Source organism: Myxocyprinus asiaticus, chromosome 23 (assembly GCF_019703515.2).
Source record: "Myxocyprinus asiaticus isolate MX2 ecotype Aquarium Trade chromosome 23, UBuf_Myxa_2, whole genome shotgun sequence".
Taxonomy (NCBI): domain Eukaryota; kingdom Metazoa; phylum Chordata; class Actinopteri; order Cypriniformes; family Catostomidae; genus Myxocyprinus; species Myxocyprinus asiaticus.
In genome coordinates this window covers 33,326,852-33,345,645 of record NC_059366.1, presented here as the reverse complement: position 1 = coordinate 33,345,645, position 18,794 = coordinate 33,326,852, and the positions used below count along the sequence as shown (strand labels likewise).

Here is an 18,794-nt window from a genome sequence, read left to right as displayed (position 1 = left end):
GTATAGCTTGAGTGAGGACACATTTGTTAGCATTTTTATTTGCGATTCGACTGGGAAGGTGCGCGAGTTGCAGAACTCGCAGCATCTAAGTGCGCTCATTGCCCATTCTCGTTTCCCCAAGTACGTCAGTGCGGCACATATGTTGCTATCTTCTTATTAATGTATAATTGAATATGATGTTTTTTAAAATTAAAAGCAGTTTATGAGCATGTCATAATTTTACCCCTATCAAACCTTATACTCAACTCTCTGACCTTTATAGTGACCAAATCACTGCGAGGAAATCAACTTTATATTAATTTTATATATTATTTTATAGTATTAAAGACAAATTTTAAGAGTGGAGACAGGTAAAGTGACGGGGAAAACTGGGTCAAAAGGCAGAATTGAACCCAGGTCATCTGAATGGCAAACACACATCCATACCCTTTTTACAGACTGAGCCATTGCGGCGACTTGCTAAGATGCAGTTTGTCTTTATTTTCTGTTTCCACCAGACTATTTGAGCGCAAGTAGCTGCACTGTGTGGCAGGTATGTACAACTAGTGTAATTAGTCACTCCGTAATAATAGTAATAATGTTATATTATTGAAGTTTTTAATGCTCTCTTTCATTAATACGCTGAGGTGAGCGGCAAAAGCACCATAGCATCATAATAGAATGCGCATGCGTGAGAACTTGACAAGAAAGGGATCCCTTCTAGACATGACCCAGATGAATAGACAGAGCAGCGCAAGCGTAAACATTACAGCGCTGCGAGAACCAGTGAGAAGCACAGTGCGAGTTGCGGAAACCATCTGAATTTGGCACAGAATTCTCCAGAGCAAACCTCTGTGAAAACCCACGGTGAGTAAATCAGTTTAAAACCACATTAAACGGCCTGACATTCTAAACAGCACTGACCAGATGAACAGGAGAAAACACTGAAAGTAATGCACAGACATAAATTAGAACACTTTTACACATCACCACCTTAAACAATTATCATGCATTTACTATAGTAGCACTAACTGCATTTATTAATACTTTAGGCAAAAAATATATCGATAATAAATATTATGTTACTAATACAGCTCTATTAAATGTCATACATTTTTGTTACCACTATGGCAGTTTCTAAATGTTTATATTTGGTATTTATAGTTTTACATGTATTTAGGGTACTGTTTGTGTAACCCCCCCCCCCCCCAGGGAATATTTTAGGTGCTTTGGTCCCGCAGTGTGACAAAATGATTTTTGAAAGTACATATCCTCATGTACAGTAGTTTCCTAATTAATATGGTCATAAAACTGCATGCACAATAATTAGAGAATTAGAGTGTAGCATTCCACACCACAGGACGTCAACATCCCATCTGCCAAAAAAATGGATCAGAATAACTGCTCATCCAAAGGCAGCAGAGAGGTGCGTTCAGGTCAGGATGGAACCGACTGTACAAAGGTCCTCAAAAGCCATTTGGAGACGATGACACACGTCTGTACAGCTGCTTTATGAGGGAGCAAACTCACCATTTGGAGGCACTTTAATACTTAATAAGCATAATGAGGCTGAACAGAACGCCTGACTTCAGAGCTTAAAAATTCATAATGTGATGTGAAACTCAGAAGCCATTTACGCCGCTCTCTCTTACACAGACAGACCACTAAAAAAAAAAAAAAAAAGAAGAGAGAGAGAGAGAGAGACAGAGAGAGAGAGAGAGAGAGAGAGAGAGAGAGAGAGAGACGAGAGAGAGAGAGAGAGAGAGAGAGAGAGAGAGAGAGAGAGAGTGCATTGCTTGGATTTAAATAAATGCACACCAACAGCTGATAAATTGCTATGCCTTTTCTCTGCATCTTACACATATAAACTCTATTACTTAATTGTTACACACACACTCTCTCTCACGGAGCTCATCTAAATAATGCTTCTGGTGGCCTTCTCAACGCAAACACGTGAAGTGCCCACTCAAGCCTTATTCAAGGCTGTTCAACACTCATTTTCCTTTCTCCTGCTCCCCCTAGTGGCTAAAGTCCACATCCTGATATGAGAGGGGGAGAAAGAGAGAGAGTGAGTGAAAGGAAAGAAGAGAGGCAGAGCTGCAAGCTCCGCCCCCAGATGACATCAGCGCGGTGTTGAGGCAGAGCTGGAGGCAGATTCAACCTCACACTTGTAGTGAGCTCCAGGCAGCTGACCAGCTCCGCTGTCTCCTCTATCTTGTCTTTCTCTCTCTTTCTGAGCCAAAGGAGTGTGTGTGCGCTCAAGTGTGTGTGGAAATAAAAACACACCCTGCTACCACTGGTGCTACTGAGCCTTTCTGACACTGGGCTCTTTTTTGGGGGATTGAAATCATCTATCCAACATATTGGATTTATCCTGCGGAGTGACTTTTTTTTCTTTGAGGATATTAATTTTTGATTTTCCCTTTTTGATTAACTGCTTTGGCTGGTAAGTCTGTTTTGTTCTGGGCTGTTTTTAACCACTTCCCTTATGAATTCCATCGCCTTAAGGTGATCAAAAACTCTCAAATTGTGCATTTAGAGCAAATCTGCATATTTCACTTACATAGGCAAAGCATAGGCTACATTCAGTCACTCACTAAGCTTCAAGTTTGCTTCGGAACTTTCAGATTTCTAGTCATTGCATTTTATCTCGACTGTATGAAGACCCAAGGGGATTTGACGGGAATGTAATAGCAACTGGAACACACACAAGTAGAGTGGCGATTAAATCCAATAGGATATAATATAAGAGCCCTTCATTCGCAATTTAGGAATCGATGCGCGTCTCCAAAACAATTTTAAGCGCCGTTGCATGCAGAATAAACGAACCACAGACGCATAACTTCCATTTCATCCTCCTCCGCTTCATTGTTGGGCTCTATAAATCTGCCAGGACTCATCTTTTTTTCTTCTTTTTTTTTTTTTTTAAGGGGGGGAATGATAAAATAACAACCCCTGTTTGGGGGAAACCGCGATGCAGATTTTATTTCTTAAAGCGCGCAGTCAGCGAGTACACAAACTTTTTCTCTCGTCTTAAATCGAATCATATTCTTTTCTGAGACGGGTATCACGAAGCAAATGAGCAGATGTCGATTCAAAATGGAAAGATGTCTACTAAATAATGACGAACCGCGATGAGGGAGTGATTTGAATGAAGAATGGGCGAATCAGGGGGATACGGAGCCTGGCACCCAAAGGGGCCGTTCAGACCGAACGCGTTCTTGCGCCAAAAAAAAAAAAAAAACTAGACGCAGCGTAACGAATGGAGATGATCGCAGGTGTCTCGAAACGCGTTTTTACAAGTTGGAGTTCTTTTTATCTTAACACGACGTCCAAAAAACGCTGCGCTCTTGCTTGAGGCGCTGAAACCACGGCGAGACGCGGCGTAACGGCCAAAGACGTCCATCCAGCGCGTGTTTACAACGTTAAAAGAAAAAAAAAAACGTAAATAAATAAAAACGCAGGCGGACGTAAAAACGCATTCGGTGTGTACGGCCCCCAAGTACACTGCGAGCGAGCGACGAGACGATAGTAGAACTCTGCCGTTATCATCAACAAACGAAGCCGCTGGTAGCGCGCGCTTTCAATACAGACAGCTTCGTCCGTTATTATGAAGCGTTCTAATTTTCCCGCGATGCTTAAAAAACGTAAAGATTGTCTTGTAATAAATTTGCGCCCTGCTTTACAGTGTGTGTGTGTGTGGGGGGGGGGGGGTTGGTGGTTTACGAGGACATTTTTTTTAGGTTACAAACTGATAATTACAAGGGTATTATGTTATAAATGTGGTTTATGAGGACATTTCTAGTGTCCCCATAATTCAAATGGCTTAAAAAAAACGGGGATAGAATCTATAGTTCGTACAGTACAAAAATCATTATGTCTATGGAGAGTCCTCATAAGGATAGCCGCACCAACGTGTGTGTGTGTCGCAGTAATGAGATCTAAGGCTGTCAGCTGCTTCAAGATTTACCCATCAAACGAATTCTCTCTTTTAAGTAGCCTTACAAGTAATCTGAAGATAAGCTTTTATATCTGTTAGTACAAAAACTTAAGATAGAAATAATAGTTTGGAGCAGATAAAAACAGAGCGAGACTGTAAGATGGTGATAACAACCCATGCCTTCAGATTTAGGCTGATTTAAACATTTTATAAGACTACTATAACCTAAAGTCGATCCACACTGTAGAAGTCTGAGTTTACGGTACAAAAGATTCAAGTTAACATTCTTTTTGAATCTCTATTTGATCACATACTTTTCCTTTTAAGATCAAGTTATTTCTCCCCAGCTTTTAAGTTTCATATGTGCAAATACACTAAAAAGACTAAAAAGTGTGTATTCGTTATTTTAGCATAATAATACCTGACCAACACAAACGGGCTGTTTTGACTAAGTAAATTGGGTGATAAAATGAACTAATCCATTGTTCTTTGTTAGACGTGTCAAAGCACTTTGTGGCCTTCTTTTCACTTGCATAAACAATTTGTATGAGCGGTTTTCAAACACCACACCTCAGAGCTTTAAAAGAAATGAAACATACCACAAAGACCAGTTTCCCTTAAGATACCAATAGACCGGAATGTCAAATTTTCTATATTTCAATGCAAAAACGCAAGCATCAATGCAGTATATGTTTACTGGCAGCCAGACGGACAGCACTCTTTGTTCCCAGCTACGAATGCCGGAGGCTAAACCCAGTGGTCCGTGGCATTCGCTGAGAGTCGACATGAAATGGTCATGTCTTTCAGGCTTTTAGAAAAAAGTCTGTCACCCTTTTGTACCACGGACAAAACCAAATCATCTAGTAGAATTCTCCACTCATGTTGGCAGACAACCTCTGACCTCGGTGAAGCCATTGATTAAAATGTACCATCGAAATATAGCCTAGATGTTCTTTTTCTGAAACGTAAAAGAGAATGACCTATTTTTATAACTGCCACTAAAATATACTGTCCCAAAAACATTGATTACGTAGCAAATAAGTGTAAGAAAGTGCAAACAGAAAAGGCTTTCATGTGGATACAATTTACCCCCTTTGAGGTGGAAACAAGTAAAGTGCAGTGCTGTAAATCAAACCAAGTCTTTTTGCCCTTGTCCAGCAACTGCTGCCCCCTGTACCCAGGCAGGGGGTACAAATGTGGTAATTAAAGCGCTAGCTCAGCCTTCAAGTGTGTGTGTGTGTGTGTGTGTGTGTGTATCTGCTAGGCTCAGGCCTGATACAGCAGCACTTACCACCCCCAAGTGGGGAAAAACAGTGCAGCTGCCGCAAACCACTCTCTTTCAGTGCCGTACAAAAGAAAGAGACCCCCTGTCTCCCCTAGAATCCACTCTCGCTGTCTGAACGCCAGCAAGGGACAAACCTGCATATCATCTGTCCCAAAACCGCACATAGAGGGGAACCTCTAACACAATAGCCTGCTCTTAAATTAACGCTTAAACCATGTCCAATCCGTCATTCTCTTTCCAAATATGTGGGCAGAAATGTTTAATCTCTCGGCCCACTAGGTTTCCGGGCTTGATCTGCCTCTAGTTTCATAGACATAGGATACAACATGACAAAGAGAGGCATTTAGTTCCAATCCTGCATGGGGTACAGAATTTATTATCTATTTAAAAGACAGAGCTGTTTTTCATAATCATAGCCCAGGACCTTCCAATAAAGATTGCAGTACAAATTTAATTGAATCCTAAACGACTTCTTTCATGCATGGCAACCGATCAAACGTGACAGCATTTTTGGGAACTAATAGAAAACATCTCGGGCATAAACTAAATTCCCAAAATGCAAAAGTACATCATCATTCAAAAATCTATAGATAAAGCAATACCATTATCATTAACTGATCATCATTTAAAATTAATATGTTTAATATAATATGTGTACACATACTGTATATGCATTTACAAGTATTGCAGTTCAAGATGATCTTGATAGCCTTAAGGAAGATCTTGACCCAGCAATCAAAACTTTGTGCTGATTTTAGAAAGTACTCTTTTCTGTAGCTTTTTGAAACTAATATTTTCTCTTCACTTCTTGTTGCAGAATCACTTTCAGATAGCGTTTAAAACCAGGCACTTTTTTTCCTTCTGCATTTTTAACCCTATTTCACAGTGCTCTATCAACCATTGCACTCTGAACTCAAGACACTAAACGAACAAAGGTAGCTGTGGCTACAGTGGCTTTTTAACCAGGATGCTCGATTGAACAATCACCAATACAGAGCAATGGAGCAGAAGCAGGCCCGGGTCATTAGAATGATCTACTAACGGGAAACACGGCCTATTAGAACAATAGCGAGAGGTGTCCGTCACTTCAAATGACTTGGCTATGAGCAGTGGGGTGGGATGGGGGGTGCTGGAAGGTTTAACCCAGGGGTTCTCAACGGGGGCGGTACCAACCCCCCAGGGGGCATTCAAAGGATGCCAGGGGGCGCTGAGAGCAAATTAGTAGAGGTGGTCGTTAGGTTACAAATGGGGGGCGCTTATCACTCATAATAATCAAATCTATCGTCAAGTTCCTCTTTGCAATAAAACGTTTATCTAGATTTGGAGTATATCAGTTGGTTCTCAATTATATGTGTTGGTACGCATTTGTACAGCGGTTCATCTGATTTTGAAGTCTAGCGATGCATCTGAAGTATCTGGTTTAGCAGCATCAAATACACAAGCAGAGGCACAACCTCTGCTATTGCACCTGTATGGCTCTGTAGATGGATACGGCTCAATGGAGAGCAGTGCGAGGCAAAGGAGGAGTGTTTTTACTCGCAGACTGATCTCAAGCTCTTAAACGCACAGCTCTGCGAGAATCAGTGAGAAGCAAGGCGCGAAAAGTGGAAACCATTTGAATTCGGCACAGAATTCTACATCACCACCCTTGAATTTACTAGTAACACTGACTGTACTTTAGGGAGAAATAGATTGATAATAAATATTATCATATCACTACTTCAGCTTTATTAAATATGTCATAGGCTCCTTCAGGGGAGTGAAGGAATATAATTAATTGGTTACAACTCATATTTATATTTTGTATGTATTAAATTATTAAATATTTATATGTTTTTACATGTGTTTAGAGTAGTTCTACTGTTAATAATTTCAAAAATGCCATAGTTTGTTATATAGAAATCAAGTTACATCTAACCATGGTAGTGAAGAAGATCCATGCTTCCATGTGCTTGCTTACTATGGTCTTGTTACAAATACCATAAAACTATATATATATATATATAAAAAAAAATAATGAATACATTTAAATTTTCAAAAAGGCAAATGCAAAATACATTTTTTTTTTTTTAAGATGAAATAGAAAAGAGTAAATCCTAAAATATAAATAGGCTAAAATATTTTTGTTTGAGTGTAAGAAAATAATAACTGGTTTACTTTTTATAGATGTTATAGATAAACTTACTGTTGTTGATACGAGTAAATTTACATCTGCTTCCAACTCAAAATCAATGCTGTAATGCAGAATGAGCATTTCAGTGGGAAAAAATATGCAATATTATTGGTCTTTTCACTTATTTTTGAAATATATGAACAATATCACTTTTATAATTAGTTTCTGTCTTCGCATTTTCATTTTATAGGCCCCAGATATAGCCCTCTATCTGTTTGAATTCAAGAAACGCTAGGTTTGGTCTCACATTCATGACCCGTAAGTCTGCTGAATTTATTAACAAAACTTTAAAATTAGGCAATGCATCAAAGTTGCATCAAGCAAATTAGGCAAATAACACAAATATTGAGTTTTGTATTTTATGTTTGTGTGTACAACAAAGTCTCCGCTTTCAAATTATGTCACATGATTGGGGGTAGGGTGGCGTTAATCAAAAAAAGGTCGAGAACCACTGGTTTAACCAAATGTGAAAAAGCTAATAATTCTAAGTGAAAGGAGTTCAGTAAAGTATTAGAGTGAAGGCCTGGGACCTTGTGCTTGCCTTGTAGTGAACAAAGGGTCACTGCCACTTTAGTGAAATCTGAGTAGCTAGGGGAAACAAAGAAATAATAATGCAGTCGTTCATGCAGCCAGATCATGGTTTGCATGACTATTGAGATGCAGACCTTGTCCCTCCATTTCTGTTTGACCTTTATGGTCATAACAGTCTATCGGCCAGCATATAACACTTGTGCTATTTCAAGAGTACGATCTTATAAAATACACAGCTACCTGTGAGTGAATCCTGTAGAGAACACTTTCCACAAGATATTCGGGCTTAGTATAGTGAGAAAACCAAAGAGGCTTGTGTAAAAAAACTTTTTTCCTCCTGCTTCAGTGCAAGGCAATGATTTTGAGTGTAATACATTAATGTAAGAGCAATTCATCCTCCAGATAATTTTGCAGTTTTATGTGTCAGGCTTCTGGAAAAATGGCTTTACACACATAATTCTCAAAATCAATACAGAATTTCCTTAGAACAGCACTTGCGGTAGGAAAATTGGATACCAATCACTAACCAACTATTCACTATTCCTGCAAAGTACTTATTTTCTTGAATTTACAAGGATTCAAGAAAATGGGTACAACTCTGTCTTGCTAAGCATACTAAAAGTGCCCTTACAAACATCACCTGTTCTTAAAAGTAGGGTCACAGCTGCCATTTCAGAGCTCATGTTAATCTACTAATACAATACCAGGCACTGAGAGCACTTCGGCTCAACAGAAGGATGGGGTATATTATTAGACTGTGCTGGCGAGACCTGTAATCAAGTTACAGGGCCTTCAATTCCCTAATCTCTCCTTGTCATTGGTTACAACTGTTAAATGTTTTGCCTGGCATGCCCCCTTGTGTTTTACAGGAAGGTTACCATCAGCAGGTCACTGGAAGGGTTTTAGGCAAGGGCACACACCCAGACGGTCATTCGTTAGGTTTGGAGGTTAGAAATGTATGTTGTCACTCAGTGTAAGAGGAAAGTTGTACCGTGGGAAATTAGGGCACGGAAGGTGCAGCATGGACAACTCCTTGGGGTCACCAGAGGTGACCTGCATGACAATCCCATTTGAATATTTAGGAGTGTGTGTGATGAGCTATGCCACGTTCATCTGACATGTACATTTTTGAGCAGTGCGAGAGCACTGCATTCAGGTGCTGCCGGGCAAGTCGCAGGAACTGTTGCTGCCTGCTCAGCACCTCAGCAACAATAAGCTTCACATTTATAAAGCCACAACGGTGATTGTACCCTTCTTATTTTTACCCTCACCCTCTCCTTCTTGAGCATTTTCTTCTTTAGCCAGCATCAGCCACTTTGAAACCTCTTAGAAAGTGCAGCCCGTATGGGGAATTTAGCGTGGCAGGAGGGAGCAGTCTTTAGCCATTGTCACAGATGGTTGCTTTTCTTATGCAAAGGAATTCTTTTCTCCCATCTCCTCAGAGAGGATTGGGAGGGGTGATGGTGTTAGGGTTAGTGGCTGACAGCGCAGTGAACACGGTTATCCTGGCATCAGGCTTAAGGCAAGGAAAAAGAAAGGTTTTTATAAAAATCCACAACATCTCCACTAATCCAGGTTTCACAAACAGTGTCCGCTATCAAAGGACTGCAGCCCTGGGTTTGTTTTTTTTTTTTGTTTTGTTTTTTTGTGTGGTCATTTAACCAGAGGCATAGAAATCCCCTCATATATAGAAACCCAATAAGCTTATGGGACTTTCAAATTCCAGTGTCAACCACATAGCCCTCTCACCATTTCTCTCTCCCATCTGATAACAGTCTCAAATGTAGTGTTCCAATCTGCAGAGAATCTGTGGTCTACTTTATGTTAGGTGTTTGGAAAAATAGAAAACGTACAACTGAAATTGCAGACTTATGGCTACAGCCTAGATTATTTTCCCCCAAAAACAGAAGAGCCTTGTGTTTACATCAGTCGGCACATTGTTGATGACAGAACGAAACTGCTCTGTTTGAAGGACAATTGCAGGTGTTGCATTGTTATCCGACTCAATCTCAGCCTTGGCACTATCATCTCAGTATTAAATAAACACCACCTAACAGCATATTACGCATAGTCAATAACTCATCCTCAACAAGGCCACATACCATTCTCACCTTTTTCCGGCATCAATGAAATTTTTCAATTGACATTGACATTCTTTCAATAATACAGAATTTGCTCTTATTGGCTCTTGTTTTTCCTCTCTTTGCTGGTAGGAAGTTTAGCATGTGAGGAGGAGTGGGCGTCTGCACGTCAAGCACGGGTTTCGTGAAACGAGAGCCAGAGAGGCGGAGTGCTATTGCAGCACAGAAGATTCTGCTTCTGAGCCACTAGGCTGGATACTTTATTCATGTTCGGGCCAGGAGCAAGGCTACAGGATCCCAGGCTGTCTTTAGGGCAGGACTTCAGAACCGAACCACCCTGGATTTGAGCCCACAGTACTGCAGGCAGACAGGGCTCAGTCCGATTTATGGCCTTAACGCCATGAACAGTCTGCTTCGGGAGATACAGGAGCAGTTAACTTCTGATAGAGGACTCTGCGTTACGAACAAAAGGGTCTAATTAGGGAGTGCAACTTACATGGCGACAAAATAAAGGGATTCTGCACACAGTAGGCATCTTGCTTTTTTCTTTCCATTCTTTTTTGTTTTAGTCCTTTTTTGTAGTTAAATATTGCACTGAATCGCATGCCTGCACAGGAGATGGCTGCCTAAGGTCTGTCTGAAAGCGGAGGGGCTTTCTTTACAGGTTTATCTACCATGGCAAAGCCTTTGATTGCATGAACTGTGGACACTGCAATACAAGACAGGAGGTCAGCGGTACAAACAAGGATCAGTTCGACAAATACCAGCTTGGTAAGGATATAACCAAAGAGAGCCCTTTGACAAGACAGACAAACATCTTCTGAAAGAACCGAAAGGGGAGATTAAAGCCTCATTGGATTTTGGGCGGCATCAAAGGATTAACCGTCATTTCTAAATCAGGTATGACAAATATGGATGCTTGTGTCTTGCTGTGCTTAGATGCATTTTTTCTAATAATAGGTCCGTGGGACACAGGTCACAAGGAGAATGTGAAATTAAAGCCATAGATCACAACTAAGCTAATTTAAAAGAGGAGGCACACTTCAGTAGCCTCAGAAATTATATACACTGAAGAAAATCAGTCTGTAATTTTGGTGTTGGCTAGATGAAGTTTGTCTTGATATGTTTTGTCATCTCCCTTGGTCCCTCATTAAAAAAATATGTCATGTGAATTGGACTGTTCTCACAGTTTGATGGCAATGTCAATTTCCACAAAATGTAGACATGTCTTTACAACTGATCTAATTTTGTCAGGTAAAATTCATAACACTTCTCATTTCCTTTGAAGTAGCATGAAAACTAGGATTAGTCTGACATGTCCTACAGGGGATACTGATCCTGCAGAAAGGCATGGCAAAAAAGCAAGCAAACAATTAATTCAACAAGGCCTGACTTTGTTCTACCAGGACAGTTTTCAGCAATAAAAAGCAGCCTTAAAATGCACTGGCTAACTGCAGAAATTTGTAAAACAACAAGAGCCTGCTATTACATTACACACAGCAAAAGATAAAAACCTCTAGCACACAGGCATTTCATTCAATAAACGCTTGTGGGTTTAAGGATTTGTTATCTACATCCATGGCTGATTGGGAATATCCTTCCACTTCAATTAGACTTGCTTTTGAACCCCTGAGTTCTCCTTTTTCCTCTGCTTTTTCTCTCTAATCCCTCTTTCTTTCTTTTCATTAATTTGTACTGTTTTGATATATCCTGAAAAATTATTTCAATCAAGATAAATACCCCAGGCATGTCTCGCTACCATAGTTTTTTCATTTGTTCAAGTCATTGGAATTTTAAACAGCCTCTCTTCATTAATTCAACAGCAGAAATACATAATTATTTGTCTTAAATCAAATCATTTACTATGAAAAAGGCACTGCAGGCACCATACATAATATAGCAATTATTTACGAGCAGGGCTTTGCCTTTTCTTCAGAGTGCCTGACATTCTTTTCTTTTTTCTCCAAAGGCAACAACCAGAAAGAGGACATTAGCAATGGCATGCAAATACAAGTCCATCTTTGCCCTTTTTATCAGAGTCGGGCTTCTGCTCGGCCTGGCCAATCCATTGCTGACTTCAGCTTCCTGTCCCTCGCAGTGCCGGTGCGATGGTACTTTCATCTACTGCAATGACCGGGATTTGACTTCCATCCCCTCGGGCATCCCAGAGAACGCTACAGTACTTTTCCTCCAGAATAACCGCATCAAAAGTGCAGGTATCCCAATGGATCTGCGTCGACTAAACAGAGTCGAAAAGATCTACCTGTACTGCAACAACCTGGATGAGTTTCCCTCCAACCTGCCACTGAATGTCAAGGAACTTCATTTGCAGGAGAATAATATCCGGATGATCACCCATGCCTTCCTGGCACAGATTCCCTTTATTGAGGAATTACACCTTGATGACAATTCAGTGTCAGCGGTCAGCATCGAAGAGGGTGCTTTCCGAGACAGCAACCATTTGAGACTGCTCTTCCTGTCACGGAACCACCTCAGCACGATACCGCCTGGTCTACCAATGACTATAGAGGAGCTTCGCTTTGACGACAACCGTATCTCATCTATCTCTGAATCATCCCTGCAGGATCTTATAAACCTGAAACGTCTAGTTTTGGATGGTAACCTACTGAACAACAGGGGCATTGGGGAGATGGCCTTAGTGAATTTAGTCAACCTGACCGAGCTTTCATTGGTACGGAACTCCCTTACGTCCCCACCTGCCAACCTGCCGGGAATGAGCCTAGAGAAGCTAAATCTTCAAGACAACCACATCAATCACGTGCCAGCAGGTGCCTTTGCTTTTCTGCGACAACTGTACCGCTTGGATTTGTCAGGCAACAACTTGAGCAGCCTGCCTATGGGGGTATTCGATGACCTGGATAACCTTACCCAATTGCTGTTGCGCAACAACCCATGGTACTGTAACTGCAGGATGAAGTGGGTACGAGACTGGCTGCGAAGTCTTCCATCTAAAGTCAATGTGCGTGGCTTCATGTGCCAGGGCCCCGACAAGGTCAAAGGGATGGCTATCAAGGATCTATCAACAGAACTGTTTGGCTGCTCTGAAACAGAGGTTTCACCTACATATGAGACCAGCACAGTTTCTAACACTCTACCACCTTCTCGACCCCAGTGGCCCTCTTATGTGACAAAAAGACCTGTGGTTAAGGGGCCAGAGCTGGGTAGAAACTATCGTAGCACTACACCATCCAGTCGAAAGATCATTACGATAAGTGTCAAATCCAGTAGCGCTGAGACAGTGCACATTTCTTGGAGAGTATCTCAGCCCATGACTGCCCTGAGGCTCAGTTGGCTAAAGCTTGGCCACAGTCCTGCTTTTGGATCCATAACAGAGACCATTGTGCAAGGGGAAAGAACAGAGTACCTGCTTACAGCTCTGGAGCCTGAATCCTCATATCGGATATGCATGGTTCCCATGGAGACAAGCAACATTTACCTGTCAGATGAGACACCTGTTTGCATAGAAACTGAGACTGGCTCTCTCAAAGCATACAATCCCACCACAACCTTGAACAGAGAGCAGGAGAAAGAGCCTTACAAAAATTCCAATCTGCCTTTAGCTGCTATTATCGGAGGGGCTGTGGCCCTTTTGGCCATCATCATGTTGGCCCTGATGTGCTGGTATGTCCATAGAAATGGTTCCTTATTTTCCAGGAACTGCACATACAACAAAGGTCGAAGGAGGAAGGATGATTATGCCGAAGCTGGGACAAAGAAGGACAACTCCATTTTGGAGATTAGAGAGACCTCTTTTCAAATGATACCCATAAATCACATGCCGGTGTCTAAGGAGGAGTTTGTGATACACACAATTTTTCCTCCCAATGGCTTAAGCCTTTACAAGAGTCCACACAGTGACAACAGCATCAACAACAGAAGCTACAGAGACAGTGGAATACCAGATTCTGATTACTCTCATTCATGATAGTGTGCACAGATTACATAGACATTGTATTGTGAATGAGTGACTCCAAGACTGCTTGGTCTTTCGCAAAACACTGGATTGAAAAGACTGAGAAAGCATCGTAATGTACATTTGCTATATAATTTATATTTAAGGACAATTTATTAAAAGGAGAAAATGTTCCATTTGCAGGCCATCACTGAGCCATCAGTGTGTGCTGCCACAAACTGCAATTCTATATTTTAGAAATTTGTAGTAATTTGTACTGTACTTCCTTTACTTATGGTTTAGATCAATTAAAAAATCTTTGTGCTCTACTGAAATATGATGACTTGTCAACTGTGAAAGTGGGTTTTCATTGCTGTGTTGAACAATCAGATATTAGAAAACCATGTAGTATAAGCACAGGTCAAATTATGTTGCTGTCAAGCTATGTTGCTGTCAGTGGAATAAAAATACTACAAAAAAGACTGCAGGAATATAGGGCATAGTTGATCAAAAGAATTAAAGACTAAAGTGTTTAATTCTGAGGAGGGCTGGCATACACTTATTGTGGTATCACAGAAACCTTGGGGTTTCGTTACGAATCCCTGTTGCCCGTTTCAGAATGTTGTCAGGCTTTACGTCTCTGCAGTTTTTAGGAAGCAGATATCCATTATTTCCTCTCTGGCCTGGAGAGGCAGCAACACAGCACAGAATCCTAAATCCTGTGCCTCAGCCAGACTGTTCTGCCCCAGCATACAGCAAACGAAGCACACGGATCAAAGGAAAGGTTATTTTTCAGTCAAATCAAAGTGGACGGGCTAAAACACAAGAAAAATCTTGATATTGTCCATTCAAGTGAGCAAGGGGAAATTACATTTACCGTATCCCTCAGTAAAGTTAACCACACGTCATTCTAAACATTGCTCTCCAAAATAAACATATTCTGGGCAGAAATAAATATGGCAAGGAATACATTTGGGCTCTTTTCTATTTGAAATATAAAGTGTCAACTATTTTTTTGTTCATATGATTCTTATTTGTATTTTTTTTTTTTTTTCTAGTTCAAGCCACTTTTAAGTTGCCACAGTTGAAAGTTAATTGTTCTTTACAACTGAAGACCAAAGTGCATTGTATGCCCTTTGGCCAGTCTTGTATGTGCCTTGATCCAATGCTTATTGTATTTAGCTTTTTCAAAAAAATAAATCAGTGACAACTTTTTTCATACACACTTGAATATGAAAGGATACTGGTCATATTGCAAAATAAAAGTGGATAAAACCCAACTCGGTGGTCTCCTTTCCCCAACAGAATGCTTTCCGTTTATTTTTAATCACTCAAAGCTTTGCATGGACTATTCTCACAATCTTCATCTGAAGCATGCAGAGGCTTCTTCATAGTGCAGCATCCGCTTGGGGCTGCAAGTGCTCTTTTGTGTGGTTAAGCCGTGTATGACTTATCTGATTGGCCCAAGTGGGAAATATCAGCGAGAACGGCACAGAAGCTAAATGAGGCCGTTGGAGAGTTGCTATGCTGGATTTGATGTATCCCGCAGCCACAGGAGGAGATGTACATATCTAATGGCTATATAGCATAAGGACGATGGCACTGGCTCTGCTGGGGCAGCCCACTTTCACAATGACTTGGGTAGAAATAACACAGGTGGATGTAGGCACCGAGCACGCCGCCAAAGTCCCTTTAAGACAGGTACAACTCCTATTTACTTGAATGGGGAAAGACAGAATTCTTCACTGTTTGTTAAGATAACGTTAAAATAACATGATCAACGATAAAATCTGACAACAATGGTTACAAATAACTGATTCTATAAAAATTCTATCAAAAAGGGGATTGGCCTTTTTTTTAACTGTAAGGCTGGAGATGTATGTGGCTCAACATGTATGTGGGCTATGAGAGAGAAAACATGCTGGGGCACAGATGCTCACACGTAGATGCACACCCCAAGCTTTAATTACAGTTCACGGTGCCTTTAAAAGCAACAAGTCAGATCCAAACCTTAAGTATACTTCAACCTACCCATATTCTAAATATATCACATCAGCTTGAAATTAAAGTAAACACCCTCTGTGAGCGGCTGGTTCAGCATGGGTTTACATATATGAATGTTGTTGATGTTCCACAACTTGCCCTGTCATTTGTTTATGTGGTTTCCTGACTGATATTAGCATGTTTTAAATGCTGAGTGATGGGCTTGCCGAGTTTTATTTGTCACTTCCTTGTTAATCTGCCTTTTTTTTCTTCTTATATATATATATATATATATATAAAATGAATAATTTAACAATGTATATAAAATTAGCATTTGTCTCATGGTTTCTTTTATACTTTTGATTGTACATTTGAAAAGAATGTAAAATGCAGACAAAGAAAGTTAATTGCTTTGGTATGAAAACTTGACATTTAAACTTTAATTCAGAACCATTTTTATTGCAGAATGTCCAAACCAATGTGTTTAATCTACTCATAAATTACATTATTATTACTCCAGTGTCCCCACAGTCACAGTCAAAACCAAGAAATTTCAGGTATGTCTTTATTCAGGCTTGGGAAAGTCAATTAAAAAAATAATAAATATAGATTTTTCTGTATTTTAGAATGTATTTTATTTTACGCAGGTAAATTCTGCTCTTGTATAGAGCTTGTACATATTAAAACTTTACAACCATAGTGATGTCAGACATCAATTAATTGGTCAAACTGGTTCACAGAATGGTCTAAATGATTTATTTACTTATCAGTCTGAATCTAAATGTTTTTTTTTTTTTTTAAATCCATATCCAGTAATCAGAAACTACTGGAAAGGTCACGGAAAAGTCATAAAAATTAACTGGTCAAAAAGTGTAGAAGCTCATTGTGAGCTAAGCCCAGAAAAAATTATCTTTAACTTCCATTCCCAATTTAATGCTGTAATACTGCTTCTGAATCCAAGTGGTTGTTGTAACTTACACATAATTCATTCTATCTGGAAACAAGATGCCAGTCAGAACTGAAGTTAACTGAAGCAGCATCAAGCAGGAATGAGATCGCAGCAGTTTGAATTAGTGTATGAGCGTGTTTGAGTGTGCACATTTCCTTTATGAACGTTCTGCATGCAGTAAATCAATCTCCACTTTTCTTTCACTATCAGAATTTTTATTGCTTGAGCTACAAGCAAAACAGTTTGAAATATTAATATTGTGTGCTGTAGGGAGGTCACATGACACCATGCGAGGTTCGGACGTGTGAACGTCAAGCTCTACGCACTTTGCTGGTTTTAACACTTTTAATGGTATAAACCAGTGAGATTCGATACACACTGTTCCATAACTTTTCTAGAAGGACAATATGTCAAAGAATTAAAAAACCTCAGGCTCTGGAGACATTGAAAGACACTTGCGTGCTCAAGCTGATACCCCTGAGAAGGCCACAAGTCCGGGACTCAATTTGGTCAGGGAAGTGCAGGAAATTCGGCGAGAAAGGTTGAACATGTCGGCAATGCTGACGAAGGTCGTTGCTGACGTCAATCGATCACTGCCATGGAGACGAACTTCACTGTGGTGGTCACAAGAGTCGGGGATGTCGAGAAACGGATAGATTATCTGGAGTCATTGGAGAGGGAACTAGCTGCTAATCCGCTAGCGACCAAGGTGGATTTGGAGTACGTCTGGGAGAAATTGGAGGACATGGAGAACCGTAACCAGCAGAATAACGTCAGAATCATCTGAATTCCTGAAGCCAAAGAGGGTCAGGATATGGTGAAAATCCTGAACAGGCCTTTTCCGAATCTACTTGACATAACAGGCCATATGCTGGAAATTGAGCAAGCTCACAGGGTTCTGGCTCGGCGATCCGCTGAGGGAGACAGGACCCAATCAATTCTGGCCAAATTTCTGAGATCATCTGATAAAGATCTCATGTTGCATGAGGCAAGGAGTAAAGGAAGGCTTTTTTTGGAAGAACCACAGCATTTTCTTGTTCTCAGACTTTGCGAATTCAACTAGAGAGAAACATGCTCAATTCAAGGAATGCAAGAAACTCTTACATCAACGAAACTTCGCTTTTGCACTGATGTTCCTGGCCAAATTGAGAATAGATGTTAAGGATGGCTGTAAAATATTTACATGTCCCCAGCAAATGATGTCCTTCATAAAGTCAATGGAGTAAGTTATTTTGTGGTACTCGCACTGTAGCTGAATAGACCAACTCACTGAGCGGAACTGAGCGCCTTTTTTGTTTCTTTTTGTGCTTATGCCTCCTATTGGCTGGAGTTTGTTTTGTGGAGTATTTCTTGCAAGGCATTGGAGTGATTAGGTCATTTGTTGCACTCATGTAGCAGCTGAATGGGCCAGCTCACTGAACATTCGTTTGACTGTCCGAGGAAACTGAGCGCCCCTTTTGTTTTTTGTTTTTTGTGCTGGTTCCGCCTAGTGGCTGGAGTTTGTTTTGTGGAATAACACACCTTCAGGACAGTTATGTGGATGAATCTACACATTCTTTGTGTTTATTCCGCGTATTGGCTGGAGTTTGTTTTATAGATTATCTGTTGTTGTGTAACTCTGTCTCACAAATTTGAATAGAAACACCGGACTTGAGCAGTCCGATGGCAAAGTTGTCACAGGGGCTCTCGTAGGCGTGCATGTACTGTTTGAGTTTAGAGGGATGGACGCCAGTTGGCACTCTCGTGCGCGGGGTTAATGCGCACGTTTTTCTATTTTCTGTTTGTTTGGTTCTGGGGGAAGTTCAGGGTTTGATTGTTGCACTAATGTTGGAATGTGGTCTTTATAACTTTATAAAAGAAGATAATTTCTCTTCTTAAGCATAAGAAATACGATATAGTGTTTCTTCAGGAAATGCAGTTTTCCCCGTAGGAAGCTGAACAATTTTGGAAGATATGGGGT

General features: G+C 40.5%; 2 protein-coding genes across 4 annotated transcripts in view; one reads left to right on the top strand and one right to left on the bottom strand.

Annotated features, from left to right (window-relative positions):
- macrod2 (mono-ADP ribosylhydrolase 2) overlaps positions 1-18,794 on the bottom strand; it is a 790,103-nt gene that overhangs the window by 658,692 nt on the left and 112,617 nt on the right. The gene's annotated exons all lie outside the window — the stretch shown is intronic.
- On the top strand, positions 2,159-16,405 carry LOC127414159 (leucine-rich repeat transmembrane protein FLRT3-like). Of its 2 annotated transcripts, none has more exons than XM_051651954.1 (3): positions 2,159-2,425; positions 10,126-10,889; positions 11,959-16,405. In XM_051651954.1, the coding sequence occupies exon 3, from the start codon at positions 11,986-11,988 to the stop codon at positions 13,933-13,935; it is 1,950 nt and encodes a 649-aa protein (XP_051507914.1). In that variant the 5' UTR covers positions 2,159-2,425; positions 10,126-10,889; positions 11,959-11,985; the 3' UTR covers positions 13,936-16,405. The 2 variants fall into 2 exon arrangements, with proteins under 2 accessions (XP_051507914.1, XP_051507913.1); XM_051651953.1 differs by having other exon boundaries at positions 10,122-10,889.

What these genes read in the sequence shown, in the direction of transcription:
- LOC127414159 (XM_051651954.1), top strand. Translation starts at nt 11,986, where the DNA reads ATGGCATGCAAATACAAGTCCATCTTTGCCCTTTTTATCAGAGTCGGG.